Source organism: Tiliqua scincoides, chromosome 1, assembly GCF_035046505.1.
Source record: "Tiliqua scincoides isolate rTilSci1 chromosome 1, rTilSci1.hap2, whole genome shotgun sequence".
Lineage (NCBI taxonomy): Eukaryota > Metazoa > Chordata > Lepidosauria > Squamata > Scincidae > Tiliqua > Tiliqua scincoides.
Window position 1 is genome coordinate 249975015 of NC_089821.1, and position 24948 is coordinate 249999962.

The window sequence follows — 24948 nt, forward strand, 5'->3', positions numbered from 1 at the left end:
TCTAAATCCCCATACAGCATTGCTGTGATGCCAGCACAGGTACCACTGTATCTCACAGGGAATTTTTGGCTGCTGGAAGTGTCCTTGGGGTAAGGGGACATTTGTCCCTTTTCGCCGGGGTAAGCCGCAGTTGCCACTATGGGTCAACTTGGACCTTGTCAGTGATATCACTGGTGCACGTCCGAGTTTATCTATGCAGGTGGATTGGTCACAGGAAGGGAATTAGGATATGGAATACCTTCCTGAGAGTCCTGGAATCTATCCACTCTGACCCATCTCTTCCCCATTTCACCCCTTTCCTGCCCTCCTCCTCTGCTGCATTTATCTACTCTGGTGGCATCCTGATGACTGCCAACAAGGCTTTACTGCACTTTTGCGACAGTGCATACCGGAAGAATAGGCGATTGGTCTGCGGAGCACTTAGATAGAATGGGGCCATCTATCTAAGTCACACTCTTAGAGGATAAAATAAAAGTCACACTCTTACAGGATACTACAAACAAAAACAGTTGAACAAAAGGGTATAATGTAGGACCCTTCAGATTTGATTATGCCTTGGTAACTTGTATTTGGTGTGCGAGATTTTTCTTAGTTAAACAATCTCACACCTGTAGATAGCATAACTGAGTATACTTGAGTTTTCCATTGCTTTCTAGTTATTGAGCACATTACCGAGCATGTTAGCCTAATCAAAGAAATCATAATTCATTAAATCTTTATGAAGCAAGTGCTGTAGAAATTTTGCAAAAAAGGTTCAGGAGTGCTACCCAAGGATCAGGTTCAGTTGATTCTGTGATTGTTCTTATTTCCAGAAAGACAAGATCTCAAAATATTTAGGCTAAAGAACTCATCCACTTCATAGAAAATAATGTTCTGCGAGCATTGCAGCTTTCTTGCAAAGCTCAGAAAGGGTGCATGTGCTCATGTGTGAATAGTCATGATATGCAGTCTGTAATATTGAGCCAAATGTCTTATTTTATTGCATCTACATCTCATTCTTCCTCCAAGATGCTCATATTGGTATGCATGATTACTCTCTCTTTTCTGTCCTTGCAAAAATTGCATGAGATAGGTCAAACTGAAAAATACTGACTGGTTCTCATGTGACCTAGCAAGTTTCATGGCTGTGTAGGGATTAGCCATGGATCCCAGTCCTGTTCTGAGACCCTGTCACACTGGTGTTCTTAACTTCTAAGCATGGGGTGGATCCTTACAAAACCTGAGATTTGCTAAGGGGAGGTGCTAACTACTCCATCATTCCTCTGAGCCTAGCTTTTTGATACAGAGCATGTAAATAAACCAATGGGATGCTGGATAAGAGCTTTTGCGTACATTTCTTTAACAGTGCCTTGCACCAAGCTTAGCATACTGGAACTTGCTTGTTTTTGTTCCTTTGCTTCTGCTTACTCTACTGCATTCATTCTTATTAGCTTCTTCCTTGGTTCTATTAATCTTTCCTGCAGTCCTTCCCAGTCCTGTCTGGTCATTTGCCCCCTGCCTGGTTGCCTTAGTTTCCCTAGTTCCAATGCAACCAAAACTTGATACATATCATTTTCCTATTGCTTGCTAATGCCACTCACATCCCAGCAAGCCCCCTGACAATGAAGTAAGCAAACTGCATCTTAAATAAGAATGGGGTTTACACAGTTGTTTTGTGCCTGGAGGTACAGTCAGTAGTGGAGATTCATGAAGGATAATGGGAGAGGGAATATGTTTGTATGTCTGCGCGTGTATGCAATTTCAGGAGGAGATTCTCTGCTGAAATGCTAAGCTTTGCATTTGATACCGAAGGAAAGCTTTGCTAATCTGGGCACGTCTGTCCTTTTTCTTGTCATGGCAGTAAGTGGACACTTCAGCTAATGTCCCTAATGATGGAGAAAAGCAGCCTGAGGCAGAGAGCTCTGCATCTACATTTTTAAAAGCAGGAGCTCTTGGTATTTGTGATTGTTCAAGAGGCTCAAATGGTTCCTTTGCGTTCAGTGTGATGCATTTGGCATATTTTTTGCCCCTTCCACTCTGGTCCCTCTGCAGCATTTTGTTACAAGCTGATCTGAGGTAACCCTGCAGCTGCAGTGTACACTGAGTGCATATGAGAGGCATGAGCAGAAGATTGTGTCCTGCTGTCAGCAGCAAAGTCTATGCTTCCTGACACAGCAGAACAACAGAGAAGAGAAAAGGCCAGCCAGAATCAGATGCCCAAAGAATACAAATACAAACAGATGAGCCTGCTTTTGAAAGCAATGGATTCAACTAAGGAGAGCACAAGGGGCTAGAGATGGGTGATGCTCAGTATTGTACAGTCCAGTGTTAATACTGTAGTATTGCCCTGAGTTCATATCCTGTTTTTCTGTATCTTTAAAATAGCAAATAATTTCCAAGATATGCTCCACAGCATATCTCAAGACCTGATACCAAACAGCCCTTAGACATGGGATAGACTGCCTTTTCTTCTGCTCTGGCAAGAGTGGTGTTTGTGCTCATGACAAAGCATTAGTAAATGCAAAATTTTGTCACAAATCTATGATTACAGTTAAACCACCATAATGATGCACTTGCTCCAAATTTTAAGGACAAAGTTTTGTATTCATTGAAATAGGAATGCTATTGATCTTTCTAATGAGTAACTGGAATATATTAGCCTCCTGGCCTTGTCCAACTTTTAGCTACTAGTTACATCCTTCCTGATAGGTAAGGACAACAAAGCACTATGAGAATGTGATCTTAGCCATTGACTCTGTTTCTACTTCTCCTGCCTTCGTTATGGTTTCACATCTAATATAATAACCAGCCGCACTAATTTCTTTCCCATTTTCTGTAATTCTACCTAATAATCTTTGCCCCTTCTTTGGACCATGAACTAGCGTTGCTAGCCTGAAGTGTGGAGTCACAAATGAAGAACAACTCTGCAGCTGTTCAGTAATGCGCAGTGAATGTTGTACTGGGGCTAAGAAGGGCCATACCCTAGAATAGCAATTACTGTTTTGCTTTTAGTTATAGAATAATAGAATCATAGAATTGGAAGGGACCTGATAGGTTGTTTAGTCCAACCCTCTGCCTGTAGCAGGAAATCCTCCTAGAGCAGTTTTTCTCAAACTCCACAAGCCAATTTTAGGTGGGTTCCCATTCATTTCAATATTTTATTTTTAATATATTAGGCCAGGGGTGTCAAACATAAGGCCCGGGGGCCGGATGTGGCCCGCAGAAGCTTTTTATCCGGCCCTCAGGCTCTTAGCTGCTGAAGTGTTACAGCTGAAATGGCAGCCCACATAAAAATTGGGCTTTCCCAAATCTTGAAATATGACCAAGATTTGCGTACTCTCTCTTCTGTTATTTGCAGTTAATGAGTTTCTATAAGAGAACAGGGTCTCATTTCTGGTCATTAGTGATGTCACTTTCTGCTTAATGACATCACTTCCGGCCCTCAGCTAGAACCCTGAATGCTAACTTCGGCCCTCTGTATGAAATGGGTTTGACGCCCCTGTTTTAGACCATGGTATGTGACTGCATTGGGGGAAATGTTACAGACCTGTACTTTAACAAGCTACTATGTATATTCTTTTTAATGATAGTAAATGGGATTACTACCCAGTATTCTACCCAGATTACTCCTGGGTAGAATTGCAGCCAAGGATTGTTAAAAATTTTCCTGCTTGATGGTGTCACTTCTGGTCATGACATCACTTCTGGTGGGAGCTGACAAATTCTCATTCCAAAAAGTGGGTGCTGGTGCAAAATGTGTGAGAACCACCGTCCTAGAGCATCTCCAACAGGTGCTTATTGAGCCTGTGTTTGAAGATCTCCAGTGAGGGAGAGTCCACTATGTCCCTTGGCAATCTGTTCCACTGCTGAACCGCCCTTGCCATCAGGAATTTTTTCCTGATGTCCGGAATCTCTTCTCCTGTAGTTTGTATCCACTGGTTCTAGTTCTACCTTCAAAGTCAGTTGAGAACAAATTTGTCCCTTCTTCTGTATGACAGCCCTTCAGGTGTTTGAAGAGCACTATTGTATTGCCCTCAGTCTTCTCTTCTCCAGGCTGAACATACCAAGTTCCCTCAACCCAGGGGTCGGCAACCTGCGGCTCTAGAGCCGCATGTGGCTCTTTCAGCTGTCTGCTGCGGCTCTTCCCGGTGAAAGTGGCAAAGGGGGTAACAGGAGGCACCTGTGCTGGGAGGGCAGGCTGCTTTCCTCCGCCCCCTGAGCTCACTGCCCTCCTCTCCCTTCACCCCCACCTGCCCCGCATTGGTTTCCCTTTTCAATTTTGCCTGCTCTGCAGGCTTAAGCTCCCTGTTTTTCCCTTCCCCAACTCTCCAGCAGGCTCAGCCAATCAGCATCCAGCAGGCTCCTGGCTTTTTCAGTTGGAATGGCTCAGGGCCCTTCACTGGTAGACAGACCAGCCAATCCTGAGCCTCCCTCCTCCTCAGCCATTGCGAGCCCTTGCAGCCTGCCTTTCCCTGAGCAGGTCCCCACTCAGTGCAAGGAGAGGCTTTTCCTCCACAGCTGAGGAGACATCCTGTGTGTCTACTCAGTTGTAAGCCCCATTACAGCGGATAACATAAGAACAGCCCCACTGGATCAGGCCATAGGCCCATCTAGTCCAGCTTCCTGTATCTCACAATGGCCCACCAAATGCCCCAGGGAGCACACCAGATAACAAGAGACCTCATCCTGGTGCCCTCCCTTGCATCTGGCATTCTGTCATAACCCATTTCTAAAATTAGGAGGTTGCGCATACACATCATGGCTTGTACCCCATAATGGATTTTTCCTCCAGAAACTCGTCCAAGCCCCTTTTAAAGGCATCTAGGCTAGACGCCAGCACCACATCCTGTGGCAAGGAGTTCCACAGACCGACCACACGCTGAGTAAAGAAATATTTTCTTTTGTCTGTCCTAACCTGCCCAACACTCAATTTTAGTGGATGTCCCCTGGTTCTGGTATTATGTGAGAGTGTAAAGAGCATCTCCCTATCCACTCTGTCCATCCCCTGCATAATTTTGTATGTCTCAATCATGTCTCCACTCAGGCGTCTCTTTTCTAGGCTGAAGAGGCCCAAACGCCATAGCCTTTCCTCATAAGGAAGGTGCCCCAGCCCCGTAATCATCTTAGTCGCTCTCTTTTGCACCTTTTCCATTTCCACTGTCTTTTTTGAGATGCGGTGACCAGAACTGGACACAATACTCCAGGTGTGGCCTTACCATCGATTTGTACAACAGCATTATAATACTAGCCGTTTTGTTCTCAATACCCTTCCTAATGATCCCAAGCATAGAATTGGCCTTCTTCACTGCCACCGCACATTGGGTCGACACTTTCATCGACCTGTCCACCACCACCCCAAGATCTCTCTCCTGATCTGTCACAGACAGCTCAGAACCCATCAGCCTATATCTAAAGTTTTGATTTTTTGCCCCAATGTGCATGACTTTACACTTACTGACATTGAAGCGCATCTGCCATTTTGCTGCCCATTCTGCCAGTCTGGAAAGATCCTTCTGGAGCTCCTCACAATCACTTCTGGTCTTCACCACTCGGAAAAGTTTGGTGTTGTCTGCAAACTTAGCCACTTCACTGCTCAACCCTGTCTCCAGGTCATTTATGAAGAGGTTGAAAAGCACCGGTCCCAGGACAGATCCTTGGGGCACACCGCTTTTCACCTCTCTCCATTGTGAAAATTGCCCATTGACACCCACTCTCTGCTTCTTGGCCTCCAACCAGTTCTCAATTCATGAGAGGACCTGTCCTCTAATTGGATGAAGCTTACTCCCAGGGAAGAGTGCCTGGGAAGGCAGCCTTGGAGCCAGTGGGAGCCCACGCAGGTCTGTTCGAGAGTAAGCCCTGATGTAGTCCCTGGGCTACACCCAGGAAGGTGTGGAAGGCTGTAGCGTCAGCCTCCTCCTGTGCAGGTCTACTCACAAGTAAGCCGTAGTCAGTGGGGCTTCCTCCCAGGAAGGTGTGGAGGGCTGTAGCCTCAGCCTCCTCCTGTGCAGGTCTACTCACAAGTAAGCCCTGCTGTAGTCAGTGGGGCTTCCTCCCAGGAAGGTGTGGAGGGCTGCAGCCTCAGCCCCCTTCTATGCAGGTCTACTCACAAGTAGTCAGTGAGGCTTCCTCCCAGGAAAGTGTGGAGAGGACTGCAACCTGAGAGCTCCAACCAACTTGTCTGCTCAGATGTCCCATTGTAGTTAATGGGGCTTACTCCCAGGATAGTGTGGAGACGGTTGCAGCCTGAGTGAGGGAGGGCAGGCAGACAGGGCAGAAGCTGGCATGTGGCTCCCCCCCCTTCTTCTCTTCCCCACCTCTGGAGTCTGTGACCTTTCTTCCTTCCAGCAGGGTGCCTCTGGAAGGTGGGGGGAGTTCTTTAGTATCCATGTAAGATAAGCAGATGTCATAACCGCCATATGTATTGGAATCCTGGAAGATCTGGTGAGAAGGTAGCATGTGGTGTCAGCAGTGGCCCCTTTAAGGGTAAGGCCTGGGCATCCAGCAGAGTGTGCTGCACAGCTGCAGCCACTTGAAGGCAATAGGTTCCTCAGGAATATAAGGAGCACCTGAGGCAGGAAGAGGGGTGTAGAAGGAGTGCAGGTTGGAGGTACGAGAGGAGACTGACTTGCCTTATTGACTTTGATACTCTGACTGATTTGACTTACTTACTTTGGAATCTGACCTTGGACTGTGACTTGGCTTATTGACTTTGGACTCTGCCCTGGATACTCTGACTGACTTTGTGACTAAAGGACTGCTGGAGACACTGGAGTTTGAAGTGTGGATGCTGTGCCCAAGACCTGCTGAGGACCAAGGGTCTGCTGTAGTGGTGGGAGGCTGTTGGCAGGAGAGGACCTCTGCAGGTTGAACAGGTGAGCTGCCCTGGAGGTGGGGTCCAGCAGGAGTGCAGGGCAGAACCAGGGTCATTTGTTGGGGGAAAGAAGGGGAGCTAATTTGCTTAAAGTGGGCATAATTCTCCAGGCAGAGAATGGCCTTGGAATCGGGCAAAACACCATAGAGGACCAGGCGTCTGAAAACACAGGACAAGAATGTATGACAAAACTAACTAAAAGCTACAAGAGGGGGCTACATTATAAAAACGGGACCTATAAGAGCATAAAGGTAAAAAAAAAACTATATATGCAGTATTATCTTCATTTTAGATGTCAAAAGGGTTTTGTGGCTCCTGAGGTGTTTTTTTCCTCCGGAAAATGGGTCCAAATGGCTCCTTGAGTGTTTAAGGTTGCTGACCCCTGCCTCAACCTTTCTTCATAGGGCTTGTCCTCCAGCCCTCTGATCGTCCTTGTCGCTCTCCTCTGAACCCACTCCAGTTTGGCAGCATCTTTCTTAAAGTGAGGTGTCCAGATTTGGACACAGTACTCCAGATGAGGTCTAATCAGTGCAGAGTTAAGCGGAACAACAACTTCTTGCAACTTGGAAATTACGGTTCTACTAATGCAGGCTAAAATTGCATTCAGTTTCTTTGCAGCTGCATTGCACTGCTGACTTATATTCATCTTGTGATCCACTGCAACTCCAAGATCCCACTCACATGTGATCCCACTCACAAGCCAGGTATCTCTCATTTTATGCCTGCATCTTTAGTTATTTTTGCCTAAGTTCAGAACCTTGTATTTGTCCCTGCTGAACTTCATGTTATTCATTTCAGCTCAGTATTCCTTTTTGTCTATGTCTACCTGAAGGCTTCTACTGTCTTCTATTGTGTTTGCTATTCTTCCCAGCTTGGTGTCATCCGTGAATTTAATGAGGCCTGTTAGAGTTGCAACCCTTTGTCTGGTAAAGAGTTGTATGGAACCTTGGATGAGCAGGCACACAAAACAGCATACACCAGCAGAGTTCTCTGAATGCAGTGGTTATATTTCAGAGCAAGGGTTATCACAGGTAATCAGTAAACAGTCCTAGTCAGCACGATGAGCAGTCAGTCCATAAACAACAAATCCAAATCAGTTTTCCAAGATACACAGTCAAAGTTCATTCCATGGTCAGTAACAACATGTATATACTCACATCCAGCCTCCCAAGTAACTGGCAGCAGTTCAGTAGTCTCCTACTACACTCCTACTGCTGCACTGGAAGCTCAACAGACCGAACATTAAGTAGTTGGAGTGGCCGATCAGTGTAGGCTAAGCCACACCCAGCGTGAGGCAGTCACAGGTGTTTGCTGATCCTGCTGACTCCAGCAATCTGCACCTGTTCCTGAACCACCTTGTTGGCTGTGTTTCTGCCTTATCCAGAACATAGACCTGACAAGGCCCCCTTGTATCCTCTCATCCAAGTCTTTGATGAAGGTATTAAAGAGAACTGGGCCCAAGACAGAGCCCTGGGGCACCTCACTCGAAACTGTCCTCCAGGTTGACAAGAAGCCATTGACAAACACTCTCTGTGTACTGCTGTCCAGCCAGTTGCTAACACATCTATTGATTGCATAATGTAGCCCATATTTTACCAACTTCCTTACTAGAATGTCATGTGGGACCATGTAAAATGCTTTACTGAAGTCTAGATAAATTACATCCACAGCATTCCCACAGTCCAGTAAGCTAGTAACTTGATCGAAAAAGGAGATGACAAGGCTGAAGGATAGCATTCTAGTGAAACTGTACAGATCATTTTGAAGGACTGCAGAATGTATAGCAGGTTTTTTGTGATCATTGGGACATTAATGTTCTCTTATTAAGCTCCTGACCATTCATTAGTTTTTTAGTGATAATCCCATTCATGGCAATTAAGACAACCAACTTCATAACATTCTCTGCAACATGGGAAGCTGCTAAAAGTGTTGTGATACATAGACTGAACAGGTTGGATTAAATATTGAGATGTTATTTTTGAAGTGAAGGACATTCGGTTCTAAGTGTTTAGCTGTTGATTCTGTGACTATAAATGACACTAGTACCATTCTTCTATATAATGGTTACTCATTTCATACTTGTTGTCTCTTAAGGGTTGTAACATAATTTTGAGCACAGTTTTAGCTAACTTTCCAGCACTGACCTAGCTGCAGTGCAGCCCCATGGTAAGGTAACAAACATGTCCTCACCTTGAGGATGCCCCCTTGACTCTCCCCATTGCAGGATGCAGTGCACCCCACATTGGCACAGCTAGGTCAGTGCTGGAAAGTTGATTAGGATTGCGCCCTTTGAAGTTTTTTTAACCTGTGCGCTTGCTACTCCTTGTAACAAAAGAAAAAAAATCTAACTCTATATTTTATAACATTTTAAGCGTTTTTTATACTTGATATTGTAGGCTGGTACTCTGTTGGTAAGTCAAAGACTGTTCAATATCGGAACAAGAAAGGTTCCAAAAAAAAAAAAAAGAATAGATGTTGTATTATTTTATACAGTTTATAGAGAAATGAATTCATACTTGATTCTAAAGTGATTCTTACTTGGCTGGAGATACCCTTCCCTGCAAGATAAGGCTTTTTTCTGTTGAAGCCCACTAGATTGCTTTTTGTGCTTATAGCATTTTCATGGTTTTTTCAAAGGCTTATCTCTTGCCTTGCTCTAAAAATTCTCTTGCCTGGTTTAACCATGTTCTAAAGTGACCAGAATAAAATATGTCAAGATCTTAATAACAACATTGAGGTTAATTTAATGTGTATAATGTGAAAGAGTCACTTTGAGCTTTAATGCCTCTGAATTTGCTTACTGGCAGCAGTCTCTTCGTAGTCAGAAAACGGTGTTTTCTGTCTGTCGACAGTAATCGACAGACAGACTCCTATCGATTACTGAAGCCACACTTTTATCTGTTATGATAGTAGAATTAAGGTTAATTGAGATGAGAAATTTAGGCAAAAGATTCTGTTAAATAAAATGGGGGCTGAAAGTATTAATCTAAAATAACATTGTAGAATACCCTTAGTAATGAGATGCTTGATCTATTAAAAATTTGACTTCATCATACTTAAAGTTAGCTTTGCTAAATAAATACAATAAGTGTATGAGTGGGAAGCTAGTTCCTTTTGTCAGCTGTCAGATCCAACACATGTCTCTTATCCTTATCTTACCCCCCCCTCCCATTGTCTCTGATCACCTTATGTATCCATTTGTTTCTGGCTTTGTCTGTATGTTTTCAGTGTGCAAGAGGTGTGTGGCGAACAGTTCTCATGTGGTTCTACATGCCTGTATTTTAGTTCTCATGTGTGTTATCAATAAGCTCAGTAAAATTCATTTATTTATATCAGTTCCGTCTCTAATGTATTAATTTATGTGAATTTATTCAAATTTGAAATGTAAATTAATTCTTTTTTCCTGACCCCCGACCCATTGTCAGCGAGATGAGGTGGCCCCTCCTGCCAAAATGTTTGCCCACCTCTGATTTTGATGATGATGATATATGTAACCAAGTTTGAATAATTTGGTCTGATTTTTCTAGAGTAATTGTACTAATACTAATTTCAGTATTAGATTAACTTTAATGGTTTAAAATATTTCTATTTAAATTCAATGGTAAATTGCATAGTATCTTTAAAACAGGCCTGTTGTATGAGGAAAAAGACAGAGGAAAGGAAAGAAAAACCTGTTGGGTGCATGATCCTTCTAGGTGAGGTATTTTGAGTTAAACAAGAAACCTTCAACTTCCTCTCCTTTTAAATATATGGTTCACAGTTGCTCTAGGCCACTGTTTCTGACACTTTTAGGGAGATTTACTCTCTAAGTAAGTCTTTGCAGGAGGGAGGGGAGGGCAGCGGCGCAATCACCGGGATTGCGTCACAAGGGGGCGGTGATGGAGTGCTTTTACTTACTGTGTGCTTGGGCTGTCATCGACATGGAGCTGAGCAGACTGCAGATGGCCATCGTCGCCCTTCAAGAGACAAGGCTGCCAGATTCCGGATCTGTCAAGGAGAGAAATTTCTCATTTTTCTGGCAGGGAAAACCACCAAACGAAACCAGGGAACATGGTGTTGGCTTTGCAGTCAGAAATACCCTGCTGGAATCCATCATCCCACCTACTGTGGGAAGTGAAAGAATTTTGTCCCTGCAGCTCCAGTCATCAGCAGGACCTGTCACTCTTATCAGTGCTTATGCACCGACTCCGTTGTCTCCAGCAGAAGCCAAAGACAAATTCTATGATGACCTGGCCACCACTATCAAGAAGATCCCCGTAAAAGAGCCATTTTTCATCCTCGGCAATTTCAATGCTAGAGTTGGTGCTGATAACAGTTCGTGGCCCACTTCCTTAGGTCAGTTCGGCACTGGGAAGATGAACGAAAATGGCCAACGCCTGCTAGAGTTTTGCTGTCATCACGGTCACTGTGTCAGCAACACGTTCTTCAGCACGAAGCCCCAACGTAGAGTCTCTTGGAGAAACCCAAGATCAAAGCACTGGCACCAGCTCGACCTGATTCTCACCAGATGCTCCAGCCTTCCCAGCATCAAGATCACACGCAGCTATCAGGGTGCTGCCTGCGACACTGACCACTCCCTGGTGTGCAGCAGAGTGAAACTGCAAACAAAGCGACTGTACCACACAAAAAAGGAAGGAAGACCTCGCATTGATACCAGCAAGACCCGGGATCAGAGAAAAGTGGAGGAATTTGCACAAGAGCTTGAGGAATCTCTTCCAGGCCCGGCCAACGCAAACACATCCAACAGATGGCAACATTTCAAGAATGCCATTTACAACAACGCCTTGTCCATATTTGGCAAGAAGACCAACAAGACGGCAGACTGGTTTGGAGCCCACTCTGAGGAGTTGACACCAGTCATTGAGGAAAAGAGGAGAGCTCAAGCAGCATACAAGGCCTGTCCCAGTGAGCGCAACCTGCAGGTCCTCTGAACTGCTCGCAGCAAAGTCCAGCAGACTGCCAGGAGATGTGCTAACGACTACTGGCTCCAGCTCTGCTCCCAGATACAGATAGCAGCTGACATGGGCAACATCAAGGGGATATATGACGGTATCAAGCAGGCCCTAGGTCCAACACAGAAGAAAATTGCCCCTTTGAAGTCTGCCACAGGCGAGGTCATCCAGGATCAGGCGCAGCAGATGGGTGGGTGCAGCACTACTCTGAGCTATATTCCAGAGAAAATGTAGTCACCTAAGAAGCGCTGAACAACATTGAGTGCCTGCCTGTGCTGGAGGAGCTTGACAGTGAACCAACCCTAGAAGAACTTCACATGGCCCTGGACTCCCTTGCCTTTGGCAAGGCACCTGGAAAAGACAGCATCCCTGCTGAAGTCCTAAAGTGCTGCAAAGAGATCATCTGATCAAACTGATTTTAAAGGTATGCATTTTTCCCCTCTTCAGGGATCAGCACATTCCTTCTCATTTGCAGGGGCCATTCTTGTTGAATCAAATCCGTGTATAAAAGACCTGTATTAAGATGTGCTGAAGAAATTGACCAATTTCCACATATGGAGATGGAATCTTGATTCCATCTTCATGTCTTGTATCTCCTGTACTTTCTCCTGTGCATTTAAACATGTGATAAATAATGTAACTCTTGCTAATTTTCTGCTTTTGTAGCAGAAGCCTAGTAAAAGAAACAAACTATACAGTACAAAACAAATTTAGGAAGGGGAACCCAATCAGGCATCTTGCCTCCAGGCCCAGTGTCAGCTCTCAGAGGCCCTGCCCGTTGCCATCAATGCAGGAAATAGCTGGACCGATCCATTTTGTGTTGGCAGGCATTCAACAACAGTGAGTCCCTCCTGGTTGTTGTTTTTTCCCCCCAAGAAATGTATGAGACACACATGCAACAGGTGTATGCATGTGTGTCTCATACATTTCTTGGGGGGAAAAAACAACAACCAGGTAACAAAATGTAGTCTGAGAAGGGACTGAATGGGTGTCCTAATTAATCAGTTGCAAAGACTGTCAGTCTAACCGACAGCTTTGCATAGGGCAGCCCACATCATTCTAGCCATGGTTATTCAGGAACAGTGGGAAACAGGCCCTGGAGCAAGTGATTCCAGATTATTCGAGCTTGACTTCCTAAATACTCATTTTAGATTGGTATACATTGGGTTGAGCTAGATATGACTTGTGATTTGCTCTGGCATGGTTGCATTGTTCCTGTAGTTGGAATATGTGAGGACCCTATCCAGATCTGGGCCCCAATGAGGGGGTTGGATAAGATATATCCCAACCATTCCAATGTATGTGTTCTTTTTCAGGGCAAATAGCGCACATGAAGAGGGAATCTGAACTAGATCAGGATTATAGCAGGTAGGGTTAAAAACCCTCCTCATGATCTCAATCTGGATCTACCTTGTATACTGTTAACAGGAAAAAGGGCAAATAAATCTGGGCAATGTCACAATAAAGTCACGTCTAGCATGGCCCTCAATTAGCTTTATCCAGTGATCTACTCTAAAGGTCCACCAGGGCTTACGTTGGATTCTTTGCACCGCTTCTGAGATTATATATCTATGATTGGTAATAAAATAACTGAAGATTTATGTTTTTGCTTGAATTAAATGACTTCACAAGTCATCTACTTGAGAATATTTTGGGAACTGAAGTTTTGTTCTAAAATTTCCTTGGCTTTTTTTTTTTTTTTTTTGCAACTTGCACAGTGAGATTTAATGGTTTGTTTTGAAAGGTGTTGAACTGTGTTTTACAAGGCTGTGAATCCCTCCCCTCACCCGCCCCGGTGTATCTACAGTGGATACACTTGGTACCTAATGTGCAGAAAATGGCAAGCCCTTAGGACACTTCTCATTCAAAATCAAAACATTAAAGTCAGAAATTGATAGCTTTCAAATTTTCAAGACCTTCCTCCCAGTGGAATTAATTGCTCTCCTGCTGTGGCAGTTATGAAGCTGCTTGCTGTCTTAACTTCAACAAGTGTTTGATTTGACAGCCTTATTTTCTGTTTTATTTTCTGTTAAGTTTTGTGGTGAACTACACACTGAACTGCACACTGAACATGTTGCAATGAGCTTTATAAAGCAGTCATTTTGTATTGTATAAAGATGGTATCTGGATAATTCCTATTATTAGAGGTGTTTGTTTCTATGAGTAAGATAGGATCACAGTCTGTGTCTTACTGAACACAGTGGGCTTACTTCTGAGTAAAACAAACACCTCTACCTATTATGCATGTAAATATGAAGTGAATCCTGGTACTAAATCCTTATAAATCTTGGTTCACCTGATCTCTTTCCTACTGTACACTGGCAAAGTAAGAGCTCTCCTACCTATCTGGTGCACCTGTCCTACTACCAAAGCCAAAGGGCAGCCAGACATAGACTTAAATGCTTGAATAGGGCATTCATGCATGAAATCCAACATGTCTTTGGTGAAAAATGTGTATGCTGTTGCAGATGAAAATCTGGGAATCAACCATGTGATCTAGATATATGTGTGTATAGCCTATTGAAAACATGTTACATGGGCATCTGGTAACCTTGGTGATGAGTCAAGCACTCCTGCATTCAAGAGGGAGAGATAATATTCTCTGAAACAGGTCTTTGTTATAAAGATATCTAGTCTGTATAACATAACTCCTTTATCCAACATTAAAACTATTTGTTTTGTATTTTGGGGCAGGAACTGATGGTGTGTTTGATTCTTTTCAGTTCAGTGCTCCTATGAAGATGTCTATCCTTCAGAGAGATCATATATGCTACGAATACTAAGTTTGGTCTTTCTCTTAATACTGAAATATTCTTTTAACTTTGTCAGGGTTGCTAGAGCTAAAGGTTAGCTTTCATGTGAAAATAGTTGTTGCTCTAGCCATGGTTATGGGAAGTTATTCAGAGCAAGTGCTTTGATGATTATTCTAGTCTACTTGGTGTTTCCTGGCAGATAGAATTCACAACATTTCCAATAGTCTGGTTCCTATGTTTTATCTTTTCCTCTGTCTTCACTGCTGGGATGAAATCTACATAGCAAAACTATAGTCCTGAGCTATAACTATGTGTACGCTTTGTTCCAAACATGAATGTGAATCCTATAATTTTGGTTCAAATAGGAATGTCTTGTATGCAGTTGAGAACCTGGTTTTCATGTACCCTTTCCTCTCTCTGCAAACAGTTTAATTTGGGTGTTAACATTGTATAGCCTGGGGGTATAAATCTTGAATGGGGATGAAGCCATAGCATTGGGTAGAACGTGCTTTGCTTGTGGTTCCAGGTTCAATTTCTGACATCTCTAGTTAGAACTTGGAAAAGACCCCTGGCTAACACTCTGATTAGCAGTAGCTTTACATGGTAGACAATAATTAACTAGATGGACCAACGGTCTGACTTGGGGCTAGCTCAAGCTATGCTTCAGGCAACAAGTCATTGATGGCCCCTGTATGTTGCCCCTCCTTTTTCATTCCCATCACTGTTCTTCTCTTCACACTTCTCACTTTAAAAAGGCCACCTCACTCACTCACCCTTTTATACACCCTAGGCTCTACCTTTTTAAAATGAGGAGTGTGAAGAAGAAAAGTATCAGTGGTAGCTAGCACTGGGCAGAATGAGTCGGTGGCTGGCCAGGTGGGTCTAATTTGGATCTAACTTGCCATATGCCAGCATTCCATGTACTCCAAATAGGTTATAGGATTAAATTCCCTGCTGAGTAGATGCTCAGGGCCACATTTTGTTTGTTATAAAGTTTTATTCCTCAATGTCTGTCATATTGCTTTAGGCAGCTTACCTGACACAATTATTCAGTAAAATAAAAACACCAATTAAAGCAATGTGTAAGGCAGTTTAACAGCAGCTATAAAACAACAGTTTTAAAAGAAGATACAAAATATCAGCTATCATCAGATTAGAAGCCCCCCAGAATAAGTGTGTTTATGGCAATGAAAAATTTAACACAGAGGCTCGATGAGCCTACCTAGGGAGGGATTTCCAGAGTCTGGTTGCAACGATAAAGAAGGTTGCATATGATGCTTTCCTGCATCCCAGCTAGAAAAGTCTCTGTGGAACGCAGAGAAAGGGCTCCTTGGCAAAGCCTAGAATTGGGGCTAAGATCCAGGATCTTTCACTGAAAAATTGCCAATTTTACATCTTGCCTCTTGAGATTCTTTCCTTAGCACCTTTGCTACCCCTAATTTCCAGCATGCCTTTCCTGGGCTTCCTAGTTGTATAAACTGATGCTATTGATACCTGAAACTGATTTTTTCCTTCTACAAAGGAAGCAGAAAAGATACCTTTTGAGAAAGGTGCTTTCTGTTCACTCTGACTGAGATGAATACTGCAATGGAGTGTTGGCCTTCTAAAGAACTCCAGCTGTCAGGTCATAGTAGTTTCCATCTTCAGTGAAGTTGGAGCTTAGGCTAAGTTATCATGCTGTTTCTATGTTTATTTTCTTGTATTCTTGGCATTCTTTTCTGCATTTTTCTAGCTAAATGCTTTTTTCTTGCTTGTTCACTCCTTTTTTTCCCCTGGGGTTAATTCAAACACTCTCGTTTGCCAGAAAGCCATATATGCTGCTTCTATATAGCACTCCTGAGGAAGGAATGATAAGACTAGAACACACACACACACACACACACACACACCCCGGCCAAATAAGGAGGGCGTGGATAACCCTACGTCTTTTGAGCATCTTCAGAAATAATCAGGCAGAAATTTGTTATTGTCTGACATAAAAACTCCTGTCAGGTAGAGCAGTAAAGTGGTTATAATTGGTCTAAATGGGTAACCAGAATGGGTGTGTTCATAATGGTGCCTCCAAGAAGTGCTATTAGTATGCATATTGCTTGAGGGCAAACATGAGTAATGCATAAATATTGCCTTCACTGCTGTAGGATGCATTTTGTGACAGATCGTGTAGATCAGAATCTGACACTTAAATCTACCTGAATTGACAGTAAGATAATCCATCCTAGTGAGGACTATACGTGTATGTCGTTACACTTGTGTGTCCTGGGGCCACAGTTCCACTATCTTGGGATGGCTGGTGCAAACATTGCTGGTTCCACCTCACTAGGGACCCTGGGGCAAAATTCTTGTCTGGATGCATTAGGCTCTGCTGTGGCCACTGGTACCAGACAGTCCAAGAATCAGTCTGACCAGGTGAACCCTCAGCAGTGCTCACCCTAGCTGACATCACTTTTGGTGCAGAAGAAAAATGGTACAGTTAACAGTACCATTATATTGGTATAATATATATTGTACCATATATATTGTACCATATAATATATATTGTATATATATAATTGTGTGTGTGTGTGTGTGTGTGTGTGTGTGTGTGTATATATATATACATACACATACATACAGTTATATAACAGTACAGTTAACAGTACAGTATATTGGGGAATTTCATGCTCTTCTGGGGTAGGATAAAATTTGGAAAAATATTAATCTAGAATCTCCCTATACTGAACACTATCTCCCGATCTTGTCTGATCTCGGAAGCTAAGCAGAGTCCGGCCTGGTTAGTACCTGGATGGGAGACCGCCTGGGAATACCGGGTGCTGTAGGCTTATACCATAGTCTTTCAAGACTGAAGGTTGCCAACCATTAATCTAGAACTCGGTGACTAATGGAGGGAAATCTTAAGTAGCAACTCTGTATAACCTTCCTGTTTCATTCAGAAGTGTGCCTTCTCACACTTTTGTTCCCTCTAAATTTTTCCCCACTGTATAGAATGGTTAATTATCTGAGCGGTGTATAACCACTGTATAGTCATCCCTCGGCATCCTTCAGGATTTGGTTCCCCGATCCCCTGTAGATGCCGAAATCCACAGATAGTCCAATCCACTTGAAAAACATTTTAAAAAACTTTTTGAAAAGGTAAAAAAGTGTGTCCTATCCTAGCATCTCAAAGCACACCAGCTACAAGACAGTCTCCAGAGTTCCCAGAAGCCACTTTCGGGTCACGCCAAGACCTGCGACCCCCTCCCTTGGCCCTGGCATGCCTCAGAATGATTTGTGGAAGTGTTTCCCAATGTGCAGGTGCTTATGAAATGCAGGGCAGTAGTACAACCCATACCCTGATGAACTTGTGTTCGGAGGAATTAAGATAGAAATCTTCAAGCATGTCATTTAATAGATTTTTACAAGAAAGTCATTTTTGTGTCATACCCCTAACACTGTCACATTACAGGGTTAATACAAATTACCAACTCTAGAGGGATTTTGTTACCAGCAGTTTTTGCAGTTGTGACTTGGAACTGTGCTTAACTTATATACATTTAACCATATAATATTTCATGACCATGTGGTTCCACTATTTACAATTTTTTTAATTGCATGAGTGAAGATTTGAGTGAAGATTTAAAAAAACTTTCCATCTAGTGCAGGGGAGTCCAAAGTTTTTGGCAGGAGGGCCACATCAGCTCTATGACACTATGTCGGGGGCCGGGGAAAAAAAGAATTAATTTACATTTAAAATTTGAATAAATTTACATATGTTTACATAAGTGAATATATTAAAGATGAACTTATATGAATGAATGAAGGTCTTGCAATAGATGAAGGCTTATACAACGCCTTGCACAAAGTAAGGCTGGCCTTTTCTTTGCTGCTGCTACTGCATCGCACACATGTCTCCTCCATGCCTCTCCCCTCCCTGTCTTACCTCTCCTCCATCTGGAGGTTCTCCCAGAGCACCGTTGGTGGACTGCAGGCCCAGCACTGGAGCTAGCCCAGTGTGGGCACGCACTGGGCTAGCTCTGGTGCTGGGCCCCCATGGTAAGGCTTGCAAACGTGCCTTATGGTGCATTTGCTACAGTGTGAGCCTGCAGTGAGCTGATGTGCCAAATTCAGGATAGGACTCTAACTCCCAGGAAAGTGTGCATAGGATTGCAGCCTTAGAATCAAAATCTGTATCTGTTTTCAAAAATTCAAGCCCTACCTCGGAAAGCCCAGGACTGAAGCTGGAAGTGGGACTTTATTTTTATTAAACTTCCTTAAGATGTTGTGTCTGTTCTGCTGGTATTTTTTAATTTTCTTTCTTTCTGCTTCCCAGTCCCAATTACGTCTAATTTCATTAAATCTCTTCCCCACGATAACCCACCCCACCTTCCTAACCCTTTTTCCAGTAAACTAAAAAGCCCCTGAACATTTTGGTAGTCCTTTACACCTTTGTGCCAACTTATTTCAACTGCCTGGGGCAGTGCTCACAGCTGTGCAGCTTACAGGGAACAGTACTCACAATATTTATTAAAGAGAAATGAAGAAATTAACTTCAGTTACTCTGTCCTTCCCTGTGTATAATTTTGTCTTAAATGAAACACCTGATCCTAATTAGCAATGCCCTTGCTAATTAGGATCAGGTGTTTCTCATAATTCCTATCTTGTAGGCCCATTATTCCAGAACTGCTGCTGGAGGATAGATTAGAGTACACCACATTTTGGGCATTTTGTAAAATGATTTAAGTGGTGTCAAATTGTGACCAATTTTATGCCCTCTAAAATGTGCCTCAGCAGCGCCCAAGGTAGTGGCTTCACTATCTCATGATAGGTCAACCTTGTTTCAACGTATGCTTCATCAGAGATTTTGTCTAGCGAAATGTATCTGTAAACCTTCTTTACTCTGTATCACTTTCTCAAATGAGCACGAGAGTAACTTTGTCTTGGAATCTGTATTTCACATTAGTTTTTCCAATTTTAGCAGTGGAAAGAATGTTACCTAAGCAATTTGACTCGACATAAATGCTTTCCGTTTTTTGTTTTTTGTTTACATAGGCTTTGATGACCTCCATGCGTGTGCTGATCCTGGATTTCTTGAGTATGGATATAAAATGCCCAGCGCAGGTGTTTTCTTTGAAAGCTTAGTAGTCCGGTTCCATTGCCAACAAGGATACAGACTTAAGGGTCCATCCGAAAAGCTTTGCGTGAGACATTTTAATGGCTCCCTAAGCTGGAAGCCAAGTGAAAAACCTGTGTGCCTACAAGAAGGTAAGTCTGGTTTATAATAATTAATAATAATGTTAATAAACTTAGTTTGTGATAACTCTCAGATTTATACAATGTCTCTGTTTCCAGTTGGTGGGTTCAACTGTGTTCACTTAATCGTGTTCTTATTTCTGAGAAAACTTAAAAACATTGTATTTTACAAAACAGAAGCAGGAAACATGAGGTTTGTTCATACAACCCAACATACTATGGGTTGTTTGGGTTGACAGTGTGACCTGAACGAGCTGTGAGCCTGTGCACTCTCTCACCTCTGCGCATGGAATAGGAATTCTTGTTTGTTAAACCGCAGCTCTGCATAGATCGCAGTTTCATATTCTTGTTTGTAAATGGTAGTTAAACTGCGGATCTTGGATCTGGATGAATAACTGAATCAGGGTACACCCAGGGTACAAAGAAGGATTGCTGCATTATAGTACAAAGAGCATTGTGTGCTGGCTAACTTTGTTAGATGTTTATGCTTGTGTTTGGGGATGATGGTGGCACAGAATGAGTTCCTGGGATACTGTGATTAATGTCAACAAATGGGTAAAAGTGCCTCTGATAACACTGGTTGTATTTAATTACTCCGCTGCCAACTCAATGCCCTTAGTAGAACATTGATGTTCTATTTTACTGTATGAGTATAATTAATTTATAATAATAATAAAACAGGTGTATGTTAAACAGTATTATGCTAGTTTCTACTGAGATGCTGTACATTTATTACTCATGTGGGTGCAAAAAGGAGTGCCAATTGAATGATAAAATGTAGCAATAAAACACTTCTACTTTTATATTAGGAACACGTCTTTGAATTTGTTTTCCTATGCATATTTTCTTTTTCAGGGAAATTTGACGGAAGCAGGGTAGACAAGTAAATTATCCATGTTGGTTTGGGACAAATCTGTGTCCAAATAAAAATTCATAATTTATTAAACAAAATGGATCCCTTTATTGGTTTGCTGGCTGTTCGTTCAGCAATCAAGAAACATACAAACCCAAACTACATTTAGGGGCCCAGTCCTATCCAACTTTCCAGCTCTGATGTAGTCATGCCAACAGGATGTGCACTGCATCTGCAGTGGAGAGGGGGAGTAGTCATGAAGGCCTCCTCAAGGTAAGGAATATTTATTTCCTTTGGGACTTCATTATGGCTGCATCAGTTATGGATAGTTGGGAAGGACTGGGCCCTTAAACTATGGGTGTGAGCATGCATGTACAAGCACATACCCTATTGAAAGTGTTCAGATGCCATTCTCATGATGACTGCCCTGTCGTCCCCCCTCCCCATTTTTCCTTATTTTTGGACACATCTAATTGTCCTAAAAGTGACTGGATCATGCTCCTGCAGCAGTGTTTGTCCTTTGTTTGAAAATGCCATTCCCAGTGGTGTTATGAATATGAATTATCCTTCATGGCAAGGACTCCCAGTGGCTAAGATTCCTATTGAGATTGGCATGTGTCTACTGATTTGGCAAACAAACATATCTGAATAGGTAAAGGGGTGTGATAGAGTGACTAGGTGGGTTCCACTTCTCCGGTCAGGTAATGCTATGACATCATCAAGCCTAGGTTACTTAAGCTCAAGCACAGGGACTTCTGCTAAGTCTGCTGTGAACCAGCTGTGAGTGCTGGTTCACACCTGCTTACTCTCTAGAAAGTGCAAGGACAGGATTCTTGGGACAAAGTACAAGTGCCCCCCCCCCCGTATCCACAGACAGAACTACTAATTTCTCTTTACCATTCAGCTAGTGATTCAGTAAAAAGGAAACGACTCCATAGAAGGGTCCGGGAGGGACCCAGGAGGGACCCTCGGTGGGAGGGGGGTCGGGTGCTTCTTGTAGTGGGGGATTCAATTATGAGAAACATAGAGAGGGGGTTTTGCGACAGATGTGAGGACTGCATGACGACTTGCCTGCCTGGTGCAAAGGTTGCGGACATCACTTCTCGTCTAGACAGGCTGGTAGATAGTGCTGGGGAGGAGGTAGTGGTTGTGGTGCATGTCGGCACCAACAACGTGGGCAAGTGTAGCTGGGAGGTCCTGGAGGCCAAATTTAGGCTATTAGGTAGGAAACTGAAAGCCAGGACCTCAAAGGAAGCATTCTCTGAAGTGCTACCTTGTTGAGGTCTGAACCCAGGAAATCACTCAGGTCCTGTGCACAGGAGGGAATGTAACAAATGCTGTGGTGAACAGTCTGTTTGTAACTAGTAACAGGTAGCAGCTGTTTCAGATTGCTAACTCTGTGCAGCTGATTGTGGGTGTGCCTTGTGCATTTAACAAGGCTGCAGACAAACACTCAACGGTGAGTGAGGGTGAGGATGTAGGTGAGCTGGGAAATAGGAATCAGGATGCCGTATATGTGTGTTGCTGTATGATTGACCAGTGTTGCTGTAAATATCCTTGTATATAATATATCTTGGTGATGGAACCTAACTCTCGTGTCAAGTGCTTCTTTGCCTTCTGAGAGATTGCCTTGGACATCAGCCTCGAGTTTCTGTTGTGCTGCCGTTTGTTTTTGCTCTGCTGGAGACTCCTACACACACCCTAACCACCCGCAACATACCTGTTCCACGCGTGGGGCCAGCTAGGCAGGCGGAGATCAGGGGTCTCAATGCGTGGATGAGACGGTGGTGTAGGGAGGAGGGATTTAGATTCATTAGGCACTGGGGAACGTTTTGGGACAAGCGGGGCCTATACAAGAGGGACGGGCTTCACTTGAACCAGAATGGAACCAGACTGCTGGCGCATAATATTAAAAAGGTGGCAGAACAGCTTTTAAACTGATCCCTGGGGGAAAGCCAACAGGAGCCGAGGGGCATCCGGTTCGGGACTCCTCATCCCTATGGGACGAGGATGGGGAGGTTAGAGAACAACAAGGCAAAGGCAGAGTAGGAGAAGAAATTGGGAATGGTAGCATGATGGGATGTGATAGCTGGTTTGGCACAATGAGAGGATTCAGGGATACAGGAGCGAATAAGCAGCCCATCCTCTGGCATTCCATGTACAAATGCTTTTATGCAAATACCTGAAGTCTCCGAGCAAAGATGGGAGAACTGAAATGTCTGGTGACAAGGGAAAACATTGACATAGTGGGCATAACGGAAACCTGGTGGAATGCGGAGATTCAGTGGGATACCGCAATCCCGGGCTATAAACTCTATGGGAGGGACAGGGAGGGGCGTGTTGGAGTTGGGGTGGCCATTTATGTTAAGGAAGGGATAGAATCCAGCAAAGTAGAGATTGAAGGTGGTTCCGACTCCATAGAATCTCTATGGGTTAAATTACCAGGCCTGAGGAGTGATGTAATACTGGGGGCGTACTATCCTCATATTGACTGGGTCAATTTGTGTTCTGGTCACGAAAAGGAGACCGGATTCCTTGACATGCTAAATGACTGTGCCTTAGAGCAGCTAGTCATGGAGCCCACCAGAGGACAGGTGACTCTGGATTTAATATTGTGCAGTACTCAGGACCTGGTTAGAGATGTCACTGAGCCATTGCGGAACAGTGATCATGCTGTGATCCGTTTCAACATGCACGTTGGGGGAAGAATACCGGGCAAATCTCTCACAAAAACCCTTGACTTCCGACGAGCGGACTTCCCTCAAATGAGGAGGCTGGTTAGAAGGAGGTTGAAAGGGAAGGTAAAAAGAGTCCAATCTCTACTGAGTGCATGGAGATTGCTCAAATCAACAGTAATAGAGGCCCAGCGGAAGTGTCTACCGCAAAGTAAGAAGGGCTCGACTAAGTCCAGGAGGGTGCCTGCATGGCTAACCAGCCAAGTTAGAGAGGCCGTAAAGGGCAAGGAAGCTTCCTTCCGTAAATGGAAGTCTTGCCCTAATGAGGAGAATAAAAAGGAACATAAACTGTGGCAAAAGAAATGTAAGAAGGTGATACGGGAGGCCAAGAGAGACTATGAGGAACGCATGGCCAGCAGCATTAAGGGGAATAATAAAAGCTTCTTCAAATATGTTAGAAGCAGGAAACCCGCCAGAGAAGCGGTTGGCCCTCTGGATGGTGAAGGAGGGAAAGGGGAAATAAAAAGAGACTTAGAGATGGCAGAGAAATTAAATGAGTTCTTTGCATCTGTCTTCATGGCAGAAGACCTCGGGCAGATACCACTGCCCAAACGGTCCCTCCTGACCAAGGAATTAAGTCAGATAGAGGTTAAAAAAGAAGATGTTTCAGACCTCATTGATAAACTAAAGATCAATAAGTCACTGAGCCCTGATGGCATCCACCCTAGAGTTATTAAGGAATTGAAGAATGAAGTTGTTGATCTCTTGACTAAAATATGCAACTTGTCCCTCAAAACGGCCACGGTGCCAGAAGATTGGAGGATAGCAAATGTCATGCCTATTTTTAAAAAGGGAAAGAGGGGGGACCTGGGAAACTATAGGCCGTTCAGCCTAACATCTATACCGGGTAAGATGGTGGAATGCCTCATCAAAGATAGAATCTCAAAACACATAGACGAACAAGCCTTGTTGAGGGAAAATCAGCATGGCTTCTGTAAGGGTAGGTCTTGCCTTAGAATTCTTTGAAAAGGTCAACAGGCATGTGGATGCAGGAGAACCCGTGGACATTATATATCTGGACTTTCAGAAGGCGTTTGACACGGTCCCTCACCAAAGGCTACTGAAAAAACTCCACAGTCAGGGATTTAGAGGGCAGGTCCTCTCCTGGATTGAGACCTGGTTGAAGACCAAGAAACAGAGTGGGCGTCAATGGGTAATTTTCACAATGGAGAGAGGTGAAAAGCGATGTGCCCCAAGGATTTGTCCTGGGACTGGTGCTCTTCAATAAATGACCTGGAGACAGAGTTGAGCAGTGAGGTGGCTAAGTTTGCAGATGACACCAAGCTTTTCCGAGTGGTGAAGACCAGAAGTGATTGTGAGGAGCTCCAGAAGGATCTCTCCAAACTGGCAGAATGGGCAGCAAAATGGCAAATGCGTTTCAATGTAAGTAAGTGTAAAGTCATGCACACTGGGGCAAAAAATCAAAACTTCACATATAGGCTAGTGGGTTCTGAGCTGTCTGTGACAGATCAGGAGAGAGATCTTGGGGTGGTGGTGGACAGGGCGATGAAAGTGTCGATCCAATGTGCGGCAGCAGTGAAGAAGGCCAATTCTATGCTTGGGATCATTAGAAAAGGTA

At 43.7% G+C, this 24948-nt stretch overlaps 1 protein-coding gene across 1 annotated transcript in view; it reads left to right on the forward strand.

The window, feature by feature from the left end:
• The window catches only part of SUSD4 (sushi domain containing 4), a 122348-nt gene that overhangs the window by 45449 nt on the left and 51951 nt on the right, over positions 1-24948 (forward strand). The window contains exon 2 of the mRNA XM_066611679.1: positions 19581-19793. Within this exon, the coding sequence (XP_066467776.1) occupies positions 19581-19793 (213 nt within the window). The remainder of the gene's footprint in view (positions 1-19580; positions 19794-24948) is intronic.